This window comes from Phoenix dactylifera, unplaced genomic scaffold (assembly GCF_009389715.1).
Source record: "Phoenix dactylifera cultivar Barhee BC4 unplaced genomic scaffold, palm_55x_up_171113_PBpolish2nd_filt_p 000580F, whole genome shotgun sequence".
In the NCBI taxonomy this organism is placed as follows: Eukaryota; Viridiplantae; Streptophyta; class Magnoliopsida; order Arecales; family Arecaceae; genus Phoenix; species Phoenix dactylifera.
This window is the reverse complement of record NW_024067981.1, coordinates 35,790-56,014: the sequence shown is the minus strand read 5'-3', so window position 1 is coordinate 56,014 and position 20,225 is coordinate 35,790. Positions and strand designations below refer to the sequence as shown.

Below are 20,225 nucleotides of genomic sequence, written 5' to 3'. Positions count from 1 at the left end.
TAGCGTCCGACTATGCTTTCCAGCATCGTCTGGTCCATAGTTTTTTTTAAAAAAATTAGTATTAAGTGAGATGTTTAGCGAGTTGGATTCCACCGACACTTTTCTTTGGCCTCTGACGACGCTTAGAAGCATTGTCTTACAATTTTCTTTTCACAATGCTAACTAGTGTCGTCTTAGTCTCATCTCCGCCGACGCTACTAAAAAGAGTTGGCAAATTTTTGCGCGCTCACCAAATTGCCGACGTTTCTTTCTTACATCGGCAGAAAAAAGTCGAACAAATTAATTTTTGACATAGAATGTTCTATGTCATATTAACTATGCACTATGGTATATTAACTGTATATTGTGTTATACTAAGTATGTACTATATCATATTAACTATGTATTGTATTATAGTGACCGTGTATTAATTATAGCATATTAAGTATATAAGATTGGTATGTTAACCATGTACCATTGTATATTAAGTGTATACCATAATATATTAACTATGAACTATATTATATTAAGTATGTACTTTAGTATAGCAAGTGCGGACTCTATTATATTAACCATGTACTATATTATTTTTATTGTGTGCGGTATTATATTAACTGTGCACTATGTTATATTAACTGTATAATGCGATGTATTAAGTATGTGCTATATTATATTATATATGTACCATAATATATTATGTATTGTGGTATTATTGTGCACCATGTTATATTAACTATTTACCATATTGTATTAGCTTTGTATCGTGATACATTAACTATACACCATGGTATATTAAATGTATACTGTACTATATTAACCATCTATCATGGTATATTAAATACATACTGTATTATATTATTTATATATTATAGTATATTAAGTATATACTGTGGTAGGTTGGCCAAAAGCTGTGGTAACGTGTCGACCTTGTACATGTAATGACTCTTGAGTGACCTATTTTGGGCATGGGTCTCTATGTGGATATTGGCAGTATTTTTATATTTATTAAATGTTAGGGACCGCAAGTTGTGGGAGAATGTATAGTTTATGGATCAAAAATACAAGTCCATGGAGGGATCGTGAATTAAATGGCGCAAAAATTAAGGCATGCATACGGACTAATGGAAGTGTCCGTGAGCATGGAAGAGACAGCAATAGTTGACGTCATGGTAATCCTTTAAGTCTCACTGGACATTACACGCATCCCGACCTAATCAACATGACGCGTAAGCATTTTTCATTTTTTTCTGGTACACAAGCGGGACTTGATTCACCGTGAACTGAAATAATGACAGTGCATTGGCAGAGGAGAAGTTAATTAAATAAGTTCAAGTCACGATAGTATTCCTTAGAAAAACGAAAGCGCAAACATGGGACCTCGTGGTGTATATTTATTTCCAAATCTATCGTGACTGAAATTTTTTTTAAATATTTATACAAGATCAAAAATATTTATTAAAATTTTTTGGTTAGTAATTTTGGATCAGATACAAGTGAACCAATATTTTTAAAACCCATCCGGATAGGCCGATTTGATTGGTTTAACAGAGAATTGATTATCGGTCCAGTCCGATCTAAAGAATCTTTTAAAAGTGATAAAAATTTGGTCAAACCTAGGAGAATCAGAGGAACCGATTAGACCGGCTGGTTTAGTCTGGTTTGACTTATATTTTTTAAACTTTAATTTAAAATTTTTTAAGCTGCTGCGAATAAATAATTTTTTTTTTCTTCTCCGATCGAAATCCTAAGAAGCTACAACTATCCCTCTATTTTTTGGTCCCTAATGACCGTCCCTCTCCATTTGTCTTCTCTTCATCGCCATTGCAGCTGACGATGATCTACGGGTGGCGGTCGACGGTGCACGGTGCAACTCCACTTGGTATGATGACTAACTTTTTCTGTCAACCTTGTGTAATCCTAAGTGTAGATGACGATGGGCTAGTTAGTGGTGGCAGCGATGGTGATGACGGATCAAGTGGTGGGAAGGAGGGGGTGAAATCCATGGCGGGGGTCAAAGAGGTCCCATTTTTGGGCCTGATGTTATCATTCTCGAAGATAGAGTAATTCATCTTTCCTCTTGTTTATTTTCTCTAATAAATTCTTCGTTTTGATCTAATTTTTTGGGGAAAATGCCAATTTCAAGATTCGAGTTGGCAATTTCTAGGGGGAAATGTCTTGTAGTGGATGTGCAGCAAGCGTGAAGTACATCATGGAAAGCCAAGCAAGAATTCCGCATCAATTTCTTTTTATTTTCTAATTTAGTAGAACTTTAGAAAAAAAAATATTTGGAAGTGTTGCAAAAGGGAAATATTTAATTTTGAAGTATTTTGGAGATATTTATTTCACCGTGATGATAATATTCCTCTTCTCTTATGTATGAATGATATGCATTTGAATGTCATCCCCTTCTTTTTATTGTTTTGATGTGAAGCATTTGTTAACAGAGCTTTTTTTTAATTTATGGGATATATAATTTAGTATTTCCTACGGGTAATATTTGAGGAATTTTCTTGAAGCAATGCAATGGAGCACCTGCCATTCCCTCTCTGACGTGGGATGAGTAGATTGGTGCATGTCCTACCAGGCGGATGTTGCATGGCATCGGCATTCTGGAGGATATTCGATAGCACTTTCAGTATTCTTATGTAAAACACCTCCATCATCCCATGAAATGCTTTCTTCGATTTGTTTCAATAACTTTATCCCAAGTTTTCCTGGACAAATATTTTTGCCTTGTGGATGGATTTCTGGGGTTTTAATATAGTTCAGTACAAGAAAAATAAGATGTGGCGACGCTTTTTAAGGTCTTTACCGATGCTTATAAGCGTCAGTCAGTTTTCTTTTAATGCTTTTAAAAGCGTCGCCAAAGGGTCGGCTATGTCAGAGTGGAAAAAAGAATTGCCGACGCTTCTGAAAAGCGTCGCTAAGGCGGTTTTTAGGGACGTGTTTTAGTGACGCTTTTAAGCGTCGCTAAAAATCAATTTAGCGACACTTTAAAGCGTCATTAAAAATATTTTTTTTAAAAAAAAATATTTTAAAAATTATTTTGATTCAGAGCCTCCTTTCCTCGATTCCTCCCCAATGTCCACCTCTATCTTTTAATATTTTGCTTCTTGAATCCGGAGGGGGTTAGGGAGGGGGGGCGATGATGATGAGAAGGCACGTTTGATGGGTTAGAGAGAGAGAGAAGACGAGGAATGGGCGAGAGAGATGTGGGTAATACTACTGGTTAAATAGAGAGAGGAGGGCGGTGGCCCGGAAAACGGAAACCCGGAGAGAGGAGGGAGGAGGGATGAGAGAGATGAGGCTCGAGGGTAGAGAGAGAGAGACTGGTGTGTGAGGGTGGCTTCCGACGGGGTGGTCAGAAGAGTGTTGGGATTTAGCCTGGTGCGTTGGTTTCCGACGACACTTTTTAGCGTCGTCTTAGGCAGGAGACTACACCGATGCTTATTAGCGTCGTCTTTTGCCGATGCTTTTTACAAGCGTCGGCAAAAAAGCGTCGGTAAAACCGACTTTTCCTGTAGTGGTTTCAGGTATTTCGATTCTTGCATACTATATAATTTGCTTAAGTGTCTTCAACCTGCACAGTCTTGAGACGGAAACAGCATAGGTCTTCAACCTACACAGGATTGGCAGCAGCAGCTAGGGAAGAAATAATATTACACTAATTTATCTTGCTATAAATTTGATAAGAGAGAGTTACTAACTGAACGGGAGATCTACATTTTTTTATTTTTTGATTTTTTTATTTTTTAAAAGATAACAATATAATTATGATGTCTTAATGATATTTTGCTGATGTCACCAGTCGGACCGATCAACCTAGGAATAAGTAATCTTGTCAGTTCATTGTCCGGTCCGGTTTTAAAAGCATTGAAATGAACTTGACTCATGGTTCATATGGACTGGGAGATGTTACAGCATGGCTTATCTGAGGACAATCGTAGTGTTTGTGATTGTATTCGATATAATTTAAACCCTTAATAATGTAAGAATGCTAGAGCTCGTGCTAACATGTAATCAGTTTTACATAGATTGTGTGCTAGAGAGGTCTTGGGTATCTATATAAGGCTAAGAAACCTAAAATACCTTCTAGCTAGCATGTATTTACTCCCATGTTAGCACCGCACTGAGGAAATCTTACGTATAAAATCTATTTAGTGCCATATAGTTTGTTCAATGGAAGATTTTTGATATCCATACAAGGCTAAGGATCCCAAAATCTAAGTAATACCCTTCGACTAGCTTTCTGGATTTACGATGAGATTTGGAGACCGTTAAATTTGTGAGGATATTGGGGCTTAAACGGAATGAGTATATGAGATCTGTTTAGTGCTACATCGATTGTGCCTCAAAGAGCGTTGAGAGCCAAGGAAATCATAATTCAATAATACCTATCCTTGATGCTAAGTTCTAATTCTAGAATTGCTAATGATGAAATTTGAGTCCTTATTTTGCAAGAAATTGGTGAAAGAAATAGACACAAATTTGAAGTTAAGTAGCAATCCGAGTGTTATCCAAATGTTACCTTCTCATTAGCATCTTGGGTGCATCGTATAGCCGAACATTTGTGATGCTGAGTTCTTATTCTGGAAATGCTAATACTGAACATTTAGTCCTTACTTTGCTAGATATTAGTGAAAGAAATCTAGAGAAATGTTGCACCCCATATGTTTTAAAAGAAGAAAACCCTGAGGAAATCACCCGTGTGGCTGTCGGGCAACCCGTGGAAGGGGATGCTAGGGAGGATATATACCATGGGTCTTCTTGAAAAGAAGAAACTCTAGGTGGCGCTCGACCCCAAGAAAGGGACATCAGGGAGGACCAAGATTCGCCGGACCAACTGTATCAGCGAACCGGTGAGCACTGGCACCGGTACGGTTCCGATACCGAAGCCGTACCGGTATCGGAACCGTACGCGGACATCAAAAAATAAAAACAAAAAAAATCACGCGTCTGCGCGCGGACATCAAAAAATAAAAATAAAAATAACGCGTCCACGGACGCGCGCGGACGCATCAAATGCCATAGATAATGGCACTCTGTGGCATTAAATGGCCTACGCGGGCTGGCAGCCCGCGCGGGGAACCACGAGCGGGCGTGGTTCCTGCTCGGGAACCGTGAGCGGGCGCGATTCCTGCGCAGGGAATCATGCGCGGGTGCGCGTTTTTCGCTCGCGCATCCGCGCGCGATTCCCCAAAAAAAAATCACCGCGTCCGCGCGGACGTGTATAATGCCACAGAGTGGCTTTCAATGCCACTCTGTGGCATTAAGAGGCCTCCGCGGGCTCCAGCCATGTGGGCGCTCTTCCCCGTGCGCCCACGCGCGGGGAAAATGTGCTTGGACTGGTACCGGTTCGCACCGGTACAAGTACGGAGCGCACGGGGAAAATGTGCTTGGACTGGTACCGGTTCGCACCGGTACAAGTACGGAACCAATCGATTTCGATCCAGTTTGGATCGGAACCATTTTTATACGTTGTACCATACCGGTGCCCGTTGGCACCGGTTCGGTACAGGCTGAACCGACCGATTCCGGTCGGTTCAGCATACCTTGGGGAGGATACTGTGGATCTTGTTCATCCACTTACTATTAAGCTGCAAGTAAACAAATAAGCAAATAACGAACTTAGTTAAGATGGTAAAATCTGCGTTACAAGATTGAATACGGGCAAGAGATCTAAAGCAAATAAGGGAACAAGAGTCCAAGAATAGTCACTCTATCTTCCTTTTTTTTTTTGAATGGAAATTGGAGAAGTTAGAAACTTCCCCCAAGCTTATAAGTGATTGAATTTAACAAGTTCAACCACTACAGGAATTATAAGTTTTACCGACGTCTTTTATGGCCTTTCCCGACGCTAATAAGCGTCGGCGAAAACCCACCCAACGCCAAAGCAAGCGTCGTAAAAGCGTTGGTCATACCGGAGTGGGAAAGGTTTTCGCCGACGCTAAACAAAAGCGTCGGTAAAACCTGGGATTTTCCGACGCTAAAGAAAGCGTCGGTGTAGGCTCCATTGCCGACGTAAAAAAGCGTCGGCATAAACTACAACCTCGCGGTGTGTTTTGGCCGACGCTTATAAGAGTCGGCGAAAGCGTGCCAGTTACTGCGTTTTAACGACGCTTTAAAGCGTCGGGAGAGAAATATTTTTTTTTATAAAAAAATTAGATAACATATGCATATCATAAGTCAACATTTACATCAATATAAACCTGCATTACATTTATATCAACACAAATATTCAGGTCATTCAAAACATTCATATTGTCATACATGATTAATAAGTTTTAGAATTACATTGTACTTTGAAAAATATAAGAAAGATACATATAAAACTCCTTAAATAACAGTCTAAAAGGTATCAGTGACCGGATTCAGCACCATCATCATCTCTACAAGCTGTTGAAGTATCAGGAATCTATAAAAAAAAAGGAGAAACTTTAAAAGTTAGAAATATGAAAATCATTAACTCATGCAAAATAAGTGATAATTATGTAAAGTCATCAAATACATATAGTTATTTACCTGATGAGGGAGAAATCGCTGTAACATAGATGAAATATGCTCAAGCTGAGACTGCAAAGTTTGTTGGTTCTGCTTCAGCTCCGCCAACTCTGCCTGATGGCGATCCTTCATATCTTCAATTGTTGCCCGAAGTCTACTAACTTCTGCATTGCTACTGCCTTCTCCAGCATTTCTAGTATACATGCCCACTGCAGACAACTGAGTGGGTGTAACCCCAACGCCATAACCCCTCACTCTACCATAACGCTCTGGGCCCAATAATTCAGCGAGCACTTGAGCTTCGACATGACTGGTCGCGTCGGATGATGATGACTCCCCGACGCGCTCTGAAATAAGAGTTGTTGCCCTGTCCTATATCTCTCAAAAGAAAAAGTCATATTAATGTATGCCAATAATAGAACTAATAAAAATATCGTTGGAAGATTCAAAGATGAATACATATGACTATATCTCTTGACTCCTTCCGAACAAAACTGCCATCTCGGTGGGTGTGAGTCATCTTATAAAACTCCACCTTACCAAGCTCCCTCCCATTATCATCCATCTACAACAAAAGATATATTGGCAAGCTAGTTATCATGATACATGCTATATGATAGAACAGTTTAAAATAGTTTCAAAAAGTTTCAAAAAAACTTACGAATTCAGCTCTACGTCGAGCATAACTCATCGAGCCTGAAGTATGAGGAACAGTCTGAGAGGCTCGTGCAGCTCTACCAATATTGGAATATGTCTTCCCAAAAAAGGAATAAACAATATAAATTTGTAATCTAAATTATTAGTAAATACAATATAAGGTATTGAAAAAAATATACACAACCTGAGCTTTCTCGGAAAACCAATAGTGGACAAGCTCCCTCCACTGATGAGGGATTACATCAGGAGGACAAACACGGGCAACCTCCTCTTCTGTCATACCATCGTGCTTCCAGTCCGCCTTTAACTTGGCCCTATATTCTTTCCACTTGCGGTTGACGGACTTCAGCACCCAATCATGGCTCTCTTTAGGGAGCAAAAACTTTTTCTACACCAAAGTAATTAAAGAATATTATAATAATGTTAAATCAAAAAATAAAATTGTGATAGTAAGTAAATTCAATTCTTTACCTCAATAACTTTAAGAAGCTCAACCTTATACGAAGGAAGCATTTCATTCCATTTCGTATAATTGAGCGGACACAACTGACCCTTCCGCGCAACCGATCATAGAAAAGTCGATAAAATGCTTGCAGCCCTCTTGATAGGCTGCCCCAATTCATTACAATGTACCACAATCTTCTCATCCTCGCATAGGCTCCACACGTCCCGTGCTCGAGTGGGTCCTCGTGTCCTCCTCACTCTTCCTAGTCCATCTATAAAAATAAAATAAAATATCCATCCATTAAATAAAACATTAAAGGCAAATGATTTAATATAATTAGATTGTAAAAAAAATTAATATATAAAATGTAAATCAAATTACCCTGGATGTTCACGTCATCCATGTCTGGACAATCAGCAGGTGGCACGTGCTCAAACTGAGACTCGTGCTGAGAGTGAGACTCATGCTGAAAATGGGACTCGTGCTGCTGGGGCTCGTCAGGCTGCTGGGGCTGCTGAGACTGTAGGGACTGATCGGAAGAAGATCCCACGGACGTGTATTGAAACTCAACATCTCTGAATCGTTTTCTTCGCGGCATGTTGTTACCTAGTATGCACAAAAAGAAGCAATATTAGTTAAATAATAAATAAAATCTAAATGAATTGCTAATTAATTCAATGTGATCAGCTGAGCAATTGAAATTGACCTTGTCAATAATTATCTTGCAAAGAGATCATAGCAATCCTATAATCACAAAGAACCTTTCTATTGCCAACATGGCATACGGCAAATGGCACAAAGAGAGATTGGTTTATAATTACTGCAATTTCAATCCAACGAAGTTACCAAGATGTGCAGAATTTTTTGAAAAGGAGCCAACACAGGAGCAGTGTAAACAAAGCAAGGAAGCAAATGATGCTCATGAGAGCCATGGAGATAATGAAGATGAATCTGATGATGATGATGATGATGATGTTGTTGTTGATGATGAATTGATCCAACAGATTGTAGAGAGGACAAGGCATGGGTCACCTGTAGTGTTAGATGCTCAAAGAATGCTCTTTTCATTGGATGAGTAAATAAGGAGGAAGGTTTGTTTTTGCTTCAGCTTGAGAAAGGTTGCTCGTTTCCATGAGCAAACCATTAAGCATCCTGAATCAACTAGGCTCATGATTACAATCTGAAAATAATACTTGGAATTGCCAGATTAAGAGACTAACCACATCACCTGCCCTGAAATCGCAACTGGTTACGTACTGCATGCAATTATTATTGAATAAGAATCTTATGCCGTGAGCTAAAGAATAAAAGCTCTCATGACAAACAGCATTGTAGTATAGAAAACTGAAACAGAACGTAAATCCTTGCTAGCACTCTAGATCCACATTGTATTTTGCTGAACCAATGGTCCTCAGACCGTGCAGAGCATCAGCCATAGAATAATCCAAGCCTGAAGCTGAGGACCTAGTCTGTAGAACCATTCAACAACTGCCCATTTATAAAAGCTGAATCATATATTGCAATAAGAAATCCTGATTCGGATTTTTGGTGGTTCACCTGCAGATAGGACAATAATTTGTAAAGCCTTGTAAAATTTATATAAGGGGGAAAGGCCATATCAACCTGTACAGAGAAAGACAGTCATTCTCTGTTATTACCTCAAGATGATTATGCCACATGTTAAATGCTGGAGTTTCTCCTGGCTTAAAATGCAGAATTCAATCATTTTTACCTCAGTAAGTGAGACCAAAAGGCAGTTCACCTTGCATGGAGGTGCAACTGAAAGATCATACTTTTTGCACCATATAGTAGCGACCGCATTGAGGATCCCTGATAATTGATGTATCTTGCAGAATAAACTGTTTCATCTGCTCTCTGTCACATTCTCAAATTTAATGAGGTAGATCCTGTTCTATTCAGAAACTTAATATATGCTACTGATTAGCTCTTCTTTTATTCATAATGCAAATTAACTTCTTTGGGTGCATATCCTGCATCAACCATCTGACTGTCAACCCCTTAAATGTCTTATTAATACTTCATGGCTTTGTGTTGCTTTCCTTTCCTTTCACATCATGCTGAGGATCTCTAGTGATCCCCCCCCCCCCCCCCTTGTACCAACAGGCATGTCATTCCAAGAAACCAAGTTCTTGAATGGATTCTCTTGGGTCGGACACTTCCATTCGATGTGTACAATTGTTTGAACGTAGGGAAATACTTGCTGAACTCACACATGAGATACAAGACAATGTTCAGACATGGGGGAATATGGCATTGAAATTTTTATCAGCATGACTAAAAAAGGTCAAGTGCCCTGGTATACAATTCTGCAACTTTGAATTCACCACATAACAACTTGGTAATAAATTGAAGCACTTCTCTTTTCTTTTTTCCCTTTTTCTTGTTCATTTAGCACATTTCTTTATGATGGACATTTCTTTATTCCCGGTTATCATTTTAGGGCTGTCCTACTTGTTTATCCCGATATTATCTCTAGTAGAACAGGGATTTTGTCTCTAGGGAAATAAGCACCACGAATCACCACAAATAAGATCAGAAGTAACAGACAATACATCATGCATATAAATAAGGACTTCATATAGGCATTGTTTCTATGGACCAATCCACGAGCTACTAATATTTGGTTAATTCTAAAATTTGAAATGCCGGAGAGGGTTGGGGAAAAAACTCACCTGCTATTAAATGCCGGAGAGGAGGGAGGAGGAGAGGAGCTTGCCGTCGGACGTCGCTCGGCGCCGGATTGGACAAGGATCGGCTGCTCGTCGTCGGAGAGGAGGGAGGAGGAGAGGAGCTCGCCGTCGGACGTCGCTCGACACCGGAGTGGACAAGGATTGGCCGCTCGTCGTCGGAGAGGAGGGAGGAGGAGAGGAGCTTGCCGTCGGACGTCGCTCGGCGCCGGAGACGACAAGGGTCGGCCGCTCGTCGTCGGAGAGGAGGGAGGAGGGGCTAGCCTTGATCGGGATGCAGAATGAGGAGGAGGGGAACGGCCGCTAGGTTTTGATGCCAATTGTACTTATGCCGACGCGTATAAGCGTCGTCTTAGGCCACATCCTACGACAGATCTGGGCGCGAGTCGGAAAATCGCCGACGCTTGAATAAAGCGTCGGCAAAAAAGAGTCGTTAAAACAAGATTTTGTTGTAGTGAACCCTTTTATGGCAGAAACTCATCGACCGACATGGATTCCTTCTCAAATATGCTATTAGCTCCATCTAGTAGTGGATAAGATTAACAAGGGAGAGCCTCCAACCATCCTTCGTTCAACCTTATCCACAAGCCGTACCTCACACATGTAACACACGTTACACTGCATGTCACTAGCAATCTGGATATTACGTACATTTCATGCAGCGATGGGAAGCAATAATGCGGAGGCAATCTTCCAATTACACCATGTGTCATCCATCTATACTTAGCTCCAAGTCATCGTTCCCTCTACCTTCCCTCTTCCTTTATCTGCCTATATATACGGCAAGAGAGCGCATGGCTCTTCTCAGCTCACTCCTAGCCATCTTTCGATTCATTCAGTAGTAGGACATGGCTTCCAAGACTTTGCTTGTGTTTGGTGTTCTCCTGGCAGCTATTCTCCTCGTCTCTTCAGAGGTGGCAGCTCGGGAGCTGGCTGAGGAAACTCGTGAGTTTAATAGACTGTCCACACATTCTGCCCTCTAATACATCAGTCTTATTACAGTAGTATTTAGAAATAATTAAGGGTGATGTCATGGTCTTAATTTTTTTTTCTCTTTTTGCCTTAGCTAGCTGGGCTTAATATCTACTTCGATAATCTAGACATTTAACAAACTTGTCCAACAAATTCTTTGATGAAAGACTTAATCAGGACCCAATACATGCAGAACTTGAATTACTCAGCTTTGTTATAACTGGCGATGATGCATGCATGCAAAAGGCAAGTGATCACCTTTGGAGATTACTGAAGGCATGCAAAAATCAAATAACCAACTACTCCGACAGATGACCCCAGTTTTATATAATACATACATACATATATATACATAAACATATACATACATACATACATACATACATACATACATATATATATATATATATATATATATATATATATATATATATATATATATATATATATATATATTATACATATAGATAGGAAAGTTCCCAAGATGGACCATTAAGTAGCATGAATTATTAACTTAATTTAAACTTAACATTTAATTTTTTGATGAGCATTTCGATCTGTTTCAGCATGATGATCTTGTGGGTGATGCAGATGAGAAGGAAACAGAGGCTGGCATCCAAGACCAAAAGATTGGCGGCCATGGGCATGGCGGCCATAGACCCTGCCACCACGGGTGCTGCCACCGTGGACACCACGGTGGTTGCCGATGCTGCTCTCACCCTGATGAGATCCCTGACCCGGAATACCTGCCGGAGCTGCAGAACTAAGAAGACTGCATGCTAATAAACCCTAAGAATAATTAACGTACGTAGCTGTCTCATAAGGAGAGAATAAAAGGTTGTGTGCCTGAGAGGGAGGACACAGTTCTGTGCCCTCCTGCTCCTAATGCTCCCCAACCTATCATGTAGCATGTCTCCTAATAAAATGTCATGGGTGTCATTTGCTTCAAGCTGTTCTTCAATATATATATTATTGTCAACTAAATTAGTTTATGGTCTTAAAGAGTGCAAAATGTAAATGTGGCAGGGACTTATTACGGATCCAACGTTCGGTCCTAGGATTGACACAACAATGAGCTATTCAGTGACACGACAATGGTCACAAGTTTAACATTCAGGAACGAATCTAGAAAACAATAGGAAATTCCAGTGGAATAATAATAATAATATTTTTAATAATTCAAGCGTACGAAGGTGCTTGTAGAAGATACAACTCGAGCTGAAATACTGATGAAACACATTAAGTGTCACTAAATGCTACTTTCATCCCACCCAACCAGAATGAAGTGGAGAAATCTAAATAAAAATAAGTCATGGTGATATTCTATTTTTCACAAAATTTTCTAGATTACCAAAATGCGTTTGTATAAGGAAGTTGACGGTCTTACTTTTAAATTGCTTAAAGCTACCAAGTGATAAGTTGCACATATTTCACCATGCTTAACTTATCCATCGATGCTCCTCAAAGGAAAGGGATCAGATTAGGTACAAGAGAGAAGGAAGTTAGGAATTAGAGGATAACTAGAGCTTCCCCCAAGCAAGCGGTCCCAAAAAATTAGGACAAGGGATTCATTCTAGAAGGTGGTTTCAGCTATCTCATTTTCTACTGATCTTTATATTCTGAAGTTTCGTTATGGGGAAAAGTTCCTTCCATCATTAACTTTTCCTTACTAATAACCATATTGTAAAAATTTCCATGGATATGTTATGGGAGCATCGATAGGACCCTAGGCCCTGTTTAGATGTCGTGGTTTTTCATCCGCTTGATGTGACACCCGTTTGATGTCACCCAAAGTCCAAAGAAAAAGGAAAAGTGAAAAGGTTGGATTAGGTGGAACTGGTGGCGCATGTGACTATTCGGGCCATAGTAGGCAGAAAGATTAATAGAGCTGTAGACGAGTGGCCTCATATGTGACTGACCACTTTGGCAGGCTCTGAGAGTCGGTAAGAAAAAATTAGCTAAAGCACTCAGAGATTTATTATCTTTTAATATTTTTGGATGTATTCATGCTAAAAATATATAAATGCATGAATAATCTGTTGTGGCAAAAAAGAAAAAAAAGAAAAACAGCCATTTGATTGGGATAATGATGGTATGGATTCCCCCATCTGACCCGTCAAGCATTTACTATAAATTTTGCAAGAATTTATCCACCATGTATAAGGAAAAAAAACTTTCAAAAATTGACAAGCAGAGCCTAACTTAAAATAATGAAACCTCTGTGGTGTAATAATTCTATATCGTGAGCGTTAATGCAGGGGTCTGTTTTGTCTTGCAGACTCTTCTCTTACTCTCTTGTATCGCTCTCTCTACCTTCCCTTGAGAAGAGAAGAGGATGAATATGCTAAACATTAGTTCTAATAAAATGTAAGGGTTCAACTTGCAAGGATCTCATCTAATAGTCATATCTCTTTGCTCGGCAACTAAAGATTGTAGATATATAGTAATACCATATGTTACATCGAATAATAAAATTTTTTTAAAAAATTTATAGTGTGGATTTGGATGCAGAGATTGATATTGAAATTCTACAGTCTCAAAGCAAAGTAATTGCTTCAATCTCTAGCCTACATCGCATCGCATGTATATAGCTAACCAATCATTATAATTTGATACTCTGATTTTACCATCTTTTTCTGAAAAAGTCACCAATTTCCCGAAATCAATTGAAGCCATGAGCTCCAGAGGTGCATTTATATCTTCCGTTCCTCCACCAATAAATTAAGCTAGTGTGACTCACATCGAAGGATAAAATTGTTTCACAAGGGTGGAGAGAACCAGCACGCAATTTAATGCGGACCACATATGCAAGCTAGAAGCTAGACCTCAGAAGTTCCTTTCCCATCAACTACTTGTTGCTTTGCATTTATCTGCAGTACTTACGGTTTGAAGAAAAGACAAGAAAAGAGAAGAAAAGGAAAGAAAAAGCTTTTGATGTGAGATAGGAAAAAGCCTTCGTAGCATTGAAAATACTCAACTGCCCATAATTGATCATTAGGGCTCGTTTGGTTCATGGAAGAAGAAGAAAAGAAAATGAGGTCAATGAAAAAGTAAAAAAATACTTTTTATTTAGTTGGAGTTTTCAAAGTAAAAAGTAGAAAAGTTGTATTTCTGTGGGAATATGATTTCGACGTTTCATGAAAAAAAATTCAATGTGAAACATAAAAAAATTACTTTTTCGTGAGCCGGAAATCGAAACATTTTTATTTTGGGGAACTTCCTTAGCGGTCCATTTATTGACCGAACTTTAACATTAAATCCCTGTTGACCGGTTGTTTAACAACCGGTCCATATATATTTCAACATTGCTTTATGGGACCAAAATGCCCCCGCCTCTCCCATTCCCACCGAAGAAGGAGAAGAAAAAGGCAGCCGCCAGCCACGGCCCACCCCCTCCCGCGCCTGCCACCGGCCACAGCCCGCCCCCTCCCGCACCCGCTGCCCCCTTCCGCGCCGCCGGAAATACCTCCGCCCCCACGGTGGGGAGGTGCCAAAGAAGAGAAGCCGCTGCCCCCCCGGTGGCCCCATCCTGTGGCCGCCACCGTCCGACCCCCTTCCGTAGCTGCCGGCCTCGCGAGAGGAGAAGGAAGAAGAAAGAAGGAGAAGGGAAGAAGAGAAGAAAAAAAAAAGAAAAAGGAAAGAAAATAAAAGAAAATGAAAGAAAAAGAAGAAAATAAAATAAAATAAAAATAAAAATAAAGTTAACTGTGTTCTTAGACAAGTTAATTGTGTTCACAGACAACTTAACTGTGTTCACAGACCTGGAGTCGACCTCTGCTCATCTGGAGTCGACCCCTTATAACAGCACGAGTCGACCCCTGCTCACCTGGAGTCGACTCTCAGGCTTTCCTAGACAAGTTAACTGTGTTCACAAACAAGTTAACTGTGTTCCTAGATAACTTAACTATGTACCTAGACAACTGTGTTCCTAGACAAGTTAACTGTGTTTCCAAACAACTGAACTGTGTTCCTAGACAACTGTGTTCCTAGACAAATTAACTGTGTTCACAGACAACTTAATTGTGTTCCTAGACAACTGTGTTCCTAGACAAATTAACTGTGTTCACAGACAACTTAACTGTGTTCCTAGACAACTGTGTTCCTAGATAAATTAACTATGTTCCTAGACAAGTTAACTGTGTTCACAAACAAGTTAACTGTGTTCACAAACAAGTTAACTGTATTCCTAGATAACTTAACTATGTACCTAGACAACTGTGTTCCTAGACAAGTTAACTGTGTTCCCAAACAACTGTGTTCCTAGACAAGTTAACTATGTTCACAGACAACTTAACTGTGTTCCTAGACAACTGTATTCCTAGACAAATTAACTGTGTTCCTAGACAAGTTAACTGTGTTCCTAGACAAGTTAACTGTGTTCCTAGACAAGTTAACTGTGTTCCCAAACAACTTAACTGTGTTCCAAGACAACTGTATTCGTAGACAAGTTAACTGTGTTCACAGACGACTTAACTGTGTTCCTAGACAACTGTGTTCCTAGACAAATTAACTGTGTTCCTAGACAAGTTAACTGTGTTTCTAAACAACTTAACTGTGTTCACAGACAACTTAACTGTGTACCTAGACAACTGTGTTCCTAGACAAGTTAACTGTGTTCCCAAACAACTGAACTGTATTCCTAGACAACTGTGTTCCTAGACAAGTTAACTGTGTTCACAGACAACTTAACTGTGTTCCTAGACAACTGTGTTCCTAGACAAATTAACTGTGTTCCTAGACAAGTTAACTGTGTTCCTAGACAAGTTAACTGTGTTCCTAGACAAGTTAACTGTGTTCCTAAACAACTTAACTGTGTTCCAAGACAACTGTGTTCCTAGACAAGTTAACTGTCTTCCTAGACAACTGTGTTCCTAGACAAATTAACTGTGTTCCTAGACAAGTTAACTGTGTTCCTAGACAAGTTAACTGTGTTCCTAGATAAGTTAACTGTGTTCCCAAACAACTTAACTGTGTTCCAAGACAACTGTGTTCCTAGACAAGTTAACTGTGTTCACAGACAACTTAACTGTGTTCCTAGACAACTGTGTTCCTAGACAAGTTAACTGTGTTCCTAGACAAGTTAACTGTGTTCCCAAACAACTTAACTGTGTTCCTAGACAACTGTGTTCCTAGACAAGTTAACTGTGTTTACAGACAACTTAACTGTGTTCCTAGACAACTGTGTTCCTAGACAAATTAACTGTGTTCCTAGACAAGTTAACTGTGTTCCCAAACAACTTAACTGTATTCTTAGATAACTGTGTTCCTAAACAACTTAACTGTGTTCACAGACAACTTAACTGTGTTTCTAGACAACTGTGTTCCTAGACAAGTTAACTGTGTTCCTAGACAAGTTAACTGTGTTCCCAAACAATTTAACTATGTTCCTAAACAACTGTGTTCCTAGACAAGTTAACTGTGTTCCTAGACAAATTAACTGTGTTCCTAGACAACTTAACTGTGTTCCCAGACAAGTTAACTGTGTTCCCAAACAACTTAATTGTGTTCCTAAACAACTGTGTTCCTAGACAAGTTAACTGTGTTCACAGATAACTTAACTGTGTTTCTAGACAAGTTAACTGTATTCTTAGATAACTGTGTTCCCAAACAACTTAACTGTGTTCACAGACAACTTAACTGTGTTCCTAGACAACTGTGTTCCTAGACAAGTTAACTGTGTTCCTAGACAAGTTAACTATGTTCCCAAACAATTTAACTGTGTTCCCAAACAATTTAACTGTGTTCCTAAACAACTGTGTTCCTAAACAAGTTAACTGTGTTCCTAGACAAATTAACTGTGTTCCTAGACAACTTAACTGTGTTCCCAGACAAGTTAACTGTGTTCCCAAACAACTTAACTGTGTTCCTAAACAACTGTGTTCCTAGACAAGTTAACTGTGTTCACAGACAACTTAACTGTGTTCCTAGACAACTGTGTTCCTAGACAAGTTAACTGTGTTCCTAGATAAGTTAACTGTGTTCCCAAACAACTTAACTGTGTTCCTAGACAACTGTGTTCCTAGACAAGTTAACTGTGTTTACAGACAACTTAACTGTGTTCTTAGACAACTGTGTTCCTAGACAAATTAATTATGTTCCTAGACAAATTAACTGTGTTCCCAAACAACTTAACTGTATTCTTAGATAACTGTGTTCCTAAACAACTTAACTGTGTTCACAGACAACTTAACTGTGTTCCTAGACAACTGTGTTTCTAGACAAGTTAACTGTGTTCCTAGACAAGTTAACTATGTTCCCAAACAATTTAACTGTGTTCCTAAACAACTGTGTTCCTAGATAAGTTAACTGTGTTCCTAGATAAATTAACTGTGTTCCTAGACAACTTAACTGTGTTCCCAAACAAGTTAACTGTGTTTCCAAATAACTTAACTGTGTTCCTAAACAACTGTGTTCCTAGACAAGTTAACTGTGTTCACAGACAACTTAACTGTGTTCCTAGACAAGTTAACTGTATTCTTAGATAACTGTGTTCCTAAACAACTTAACTGTGTTCACAGACAACTTAACTGTGTTCCTAGACAACTGTGTTCCTATACAAGTTAACTGTGTTCCTAGACAAGTTAACTGTGTTCCCAAACAATTTAACTGTGTTCCTAAACAACTGTGTTCCTAGACAAGTTAACTGTGTTTCTAGACAAATTAACTGTGTTCCTAGACAACTTAACTGTGTTTCCAGACAAGTTAACTGTGTTCCCAAACAACTTAACTGTGTTCCTAAACAACTGTGTTCCTAAACAAGTTAACTGTGTTCACAGACAACTTAACTGTGTTCCTAGACAAGTTAACTGTATTCTTAGATAACTGTGTTCCTAAACAACTTAACTGTGTTCACAGACAACTTAACTGTGTTCCTAGACAACTGTGTTCCTAGACAAGTTAACTGTGTTCCTAGACAAGTTAACTGTGTTCCCAAACAATTTAACTGTGTTCCTAAACAACTGTGTTCCTAGACAAGTTAACTGTGTTCCTAGGCAAATTAACTGTGTTCCTAGACAACTTAACTGTGTTCCTAGACAAGTTAACTGTGTTCCCAAACAACTTAACTGTGTTCCTAAACAACTGTGTTCCTAGACAAGTTAACTGTGTTCACAGACAACTTAACTGTGTTCCTAGACAAGTTAACTGTGTTCACATACAACTTAACTGTGTTCACAGACCTGGGGTCGACCCCTGCTCACGTGGAGTCGACCCCTTAATAGCACGAGTCGACCCCTGCTCACCTGGAGTCGACTCTCTTAGGCTTTCCAGAGAGCTGTTTTTCTGCCTGATTTCAGGGGTCGACTCCATATCTTTAGGGGTCGACCCCAGCTCTTCAGGGGTCGACCCCAGCTTGACCCCAGCTCAGCATAAGTCTACAATAATTTTCTAATAACACTTAACTGTGTGCACAGTCGAAATAACTGTGTTCTGGGGTAGAATAAGTGTGTTCCAGGATGATTTAAATATGTTCCAAGCTTATTTAAATGTGTGTCATGTTAGATTAAGTGTATTCCAAACTTATTTAATTGTTCTAAGCTTATTTAACTTTATTTTTATTTTTTCCTTTTTTTCTTTTTTTTTTCTTTTTTTTCTTCTCTTCTTCCCTTCTTCTTCTTTCTTCTTTTTTCTCCTTCCGCGAGCTGGCGGCACACAGTTAAGTTGTCTGCGAACACAGTTAACAGGACTGTGCACACAGTTAAGTGTTCTTAGAAAATTGTTGTAGAAGTGAGCGAGTCGACCCAAGATTCTCACGAGTCGACCCCAGCAGAGCAGGAGTCGACCCCAGTTCAAACCTTTTCTTTTCTTTTTCTTTTTTTTCTTTTCTTCTTCCCTTCTTCTTCTTTCTTCTCTTTCTGCGAGGCCGGCGGCGCCGGAAAGGGGCTGGGCCACGGCGGACGCTGGAGGAGGGTGGGCCGTGGCCGGCGACAGCCGCAGGATGCGGGACGGCGCCCTTCTTCCTCTTCTTCGGCACCTTCCCACCATGGGGGCGGGGGAGGAGGCATTCCCGGCGGCGCGGCCGCGGGAGGGGGCTTGGGAGGAGGCGAGCCGGGCCGGCGGCGGCCGCGGGAGGGGCAGGCCACGGTCGGCAGCAGCCGCGGCTCGGAGATTACAGTTCGGAAAGTCTCTGAAATTTTTCTTCTTCGGAAAGATCGGAGATCATGAGGGAAGGGGCATTTTCAGTATCTTATTTCAAAATAAAAGGGGCTCAGGGACCGGGAATTACAGTTTGGAAAGTTTCTGGACCGGTTGTTTTAGATTTAATTAACAAGGACTTTTTGTTACAGTGGAGTCTTTAGAGGGATGGGAAAGTAAATTCCCCTTTTATTTTTTCCCAAAAAAATCCTTTCAACATTAAATCAAGGATCCTTATTTGATCCAAAGCATTAAAGACTAATTTTTATTTAGGGTATAATAGAAATTATACATAATTTTTTTAGGAAAGTGGATGGTCAACCAAACATAAATACTTTGGAAATCTGTCATTTTTTAATGGTTAACCAAACAGCCAAAAGTACTTTTTCAGTCATCTTTTTTTCAGGAATCTGCTTTGCAAGAACCATATTTTTGTGAGAAAAAATATTTCCTGCGAACTAAACGGGCCTTAGGTTCACTCTTGACACAAAAAATTGTAAAAAGAGTCGACTGCCGTACCCTATCAACCAGGCAGTCGAATCATCACTAACATCTAACTGCCCCAAACGATCAGAGATCACGGTCTTCCAATAAATGACCACAGCTGATGGCCATACGAACCTAGCTATAAAAGGAGCACCGGGGACACGATTTCTCTCATCTTAGTCCTTTCAAATTTCTCATGCTTGTCGATCGAGCAGAAGAAAGATATGGTTTCCAAGGCTTTCCTTGTGTTTGGTGTTCTCTTGGCCTCTCTTCTGATCCTCTTGGAGGTGGCAACAGCTAGGGAGATGACACAGAAAACTCGTGAGACTTCAGTCTTCTCCCCT

General features: G+C 39.8%; 1 protein-coding gene across 1 annotated transcript; it reads right to left on the bottom strand.

The window, feature by feature from the left end:
- Positions 1-7,658: 7,658 nt before the first annotated feature.
- Positions 7,659-8,247, bottom strand: LOC120106614. The gene is made up of 2 exons (XM_039119593.1): positions 7,964-8,247; positions 7,659-7,853 (listed from the first exon to the last, which is right to left on the bottom strand). Exons 1-2 carry the CDS (start codon positions 8,178-8,180, stop codon positions 7,705-7,707), a joined length of 366 nt encoding a protein of 121 aa, XP_038975521.1. The 5' UTR covers positions 8,181-8,247; the 3' UTR covers positions 7,659-7,704.
- Positions 8,248-20,225: the final 11,978 nt, after the last annotated feature.

What these genes read in the sequence shown, in the direction of transcription:
- LOC120106614 (XM_039119593.1), bottom strand. Translation starts at nt 8,180, where the DNA reads ATGCCGCGAAGAAAACGATTCAGAGATGTTGAGTTTCAATACACGTCC. An exon ending in GGATGACGTGAACATCCAGG is followed by an intron (nt 7,854 to 7,963) that starts GTAATTTGATTT and finishes TTATTTTTATAG; the next exon opens with ATGGACTAGGAAGAGTGAGG.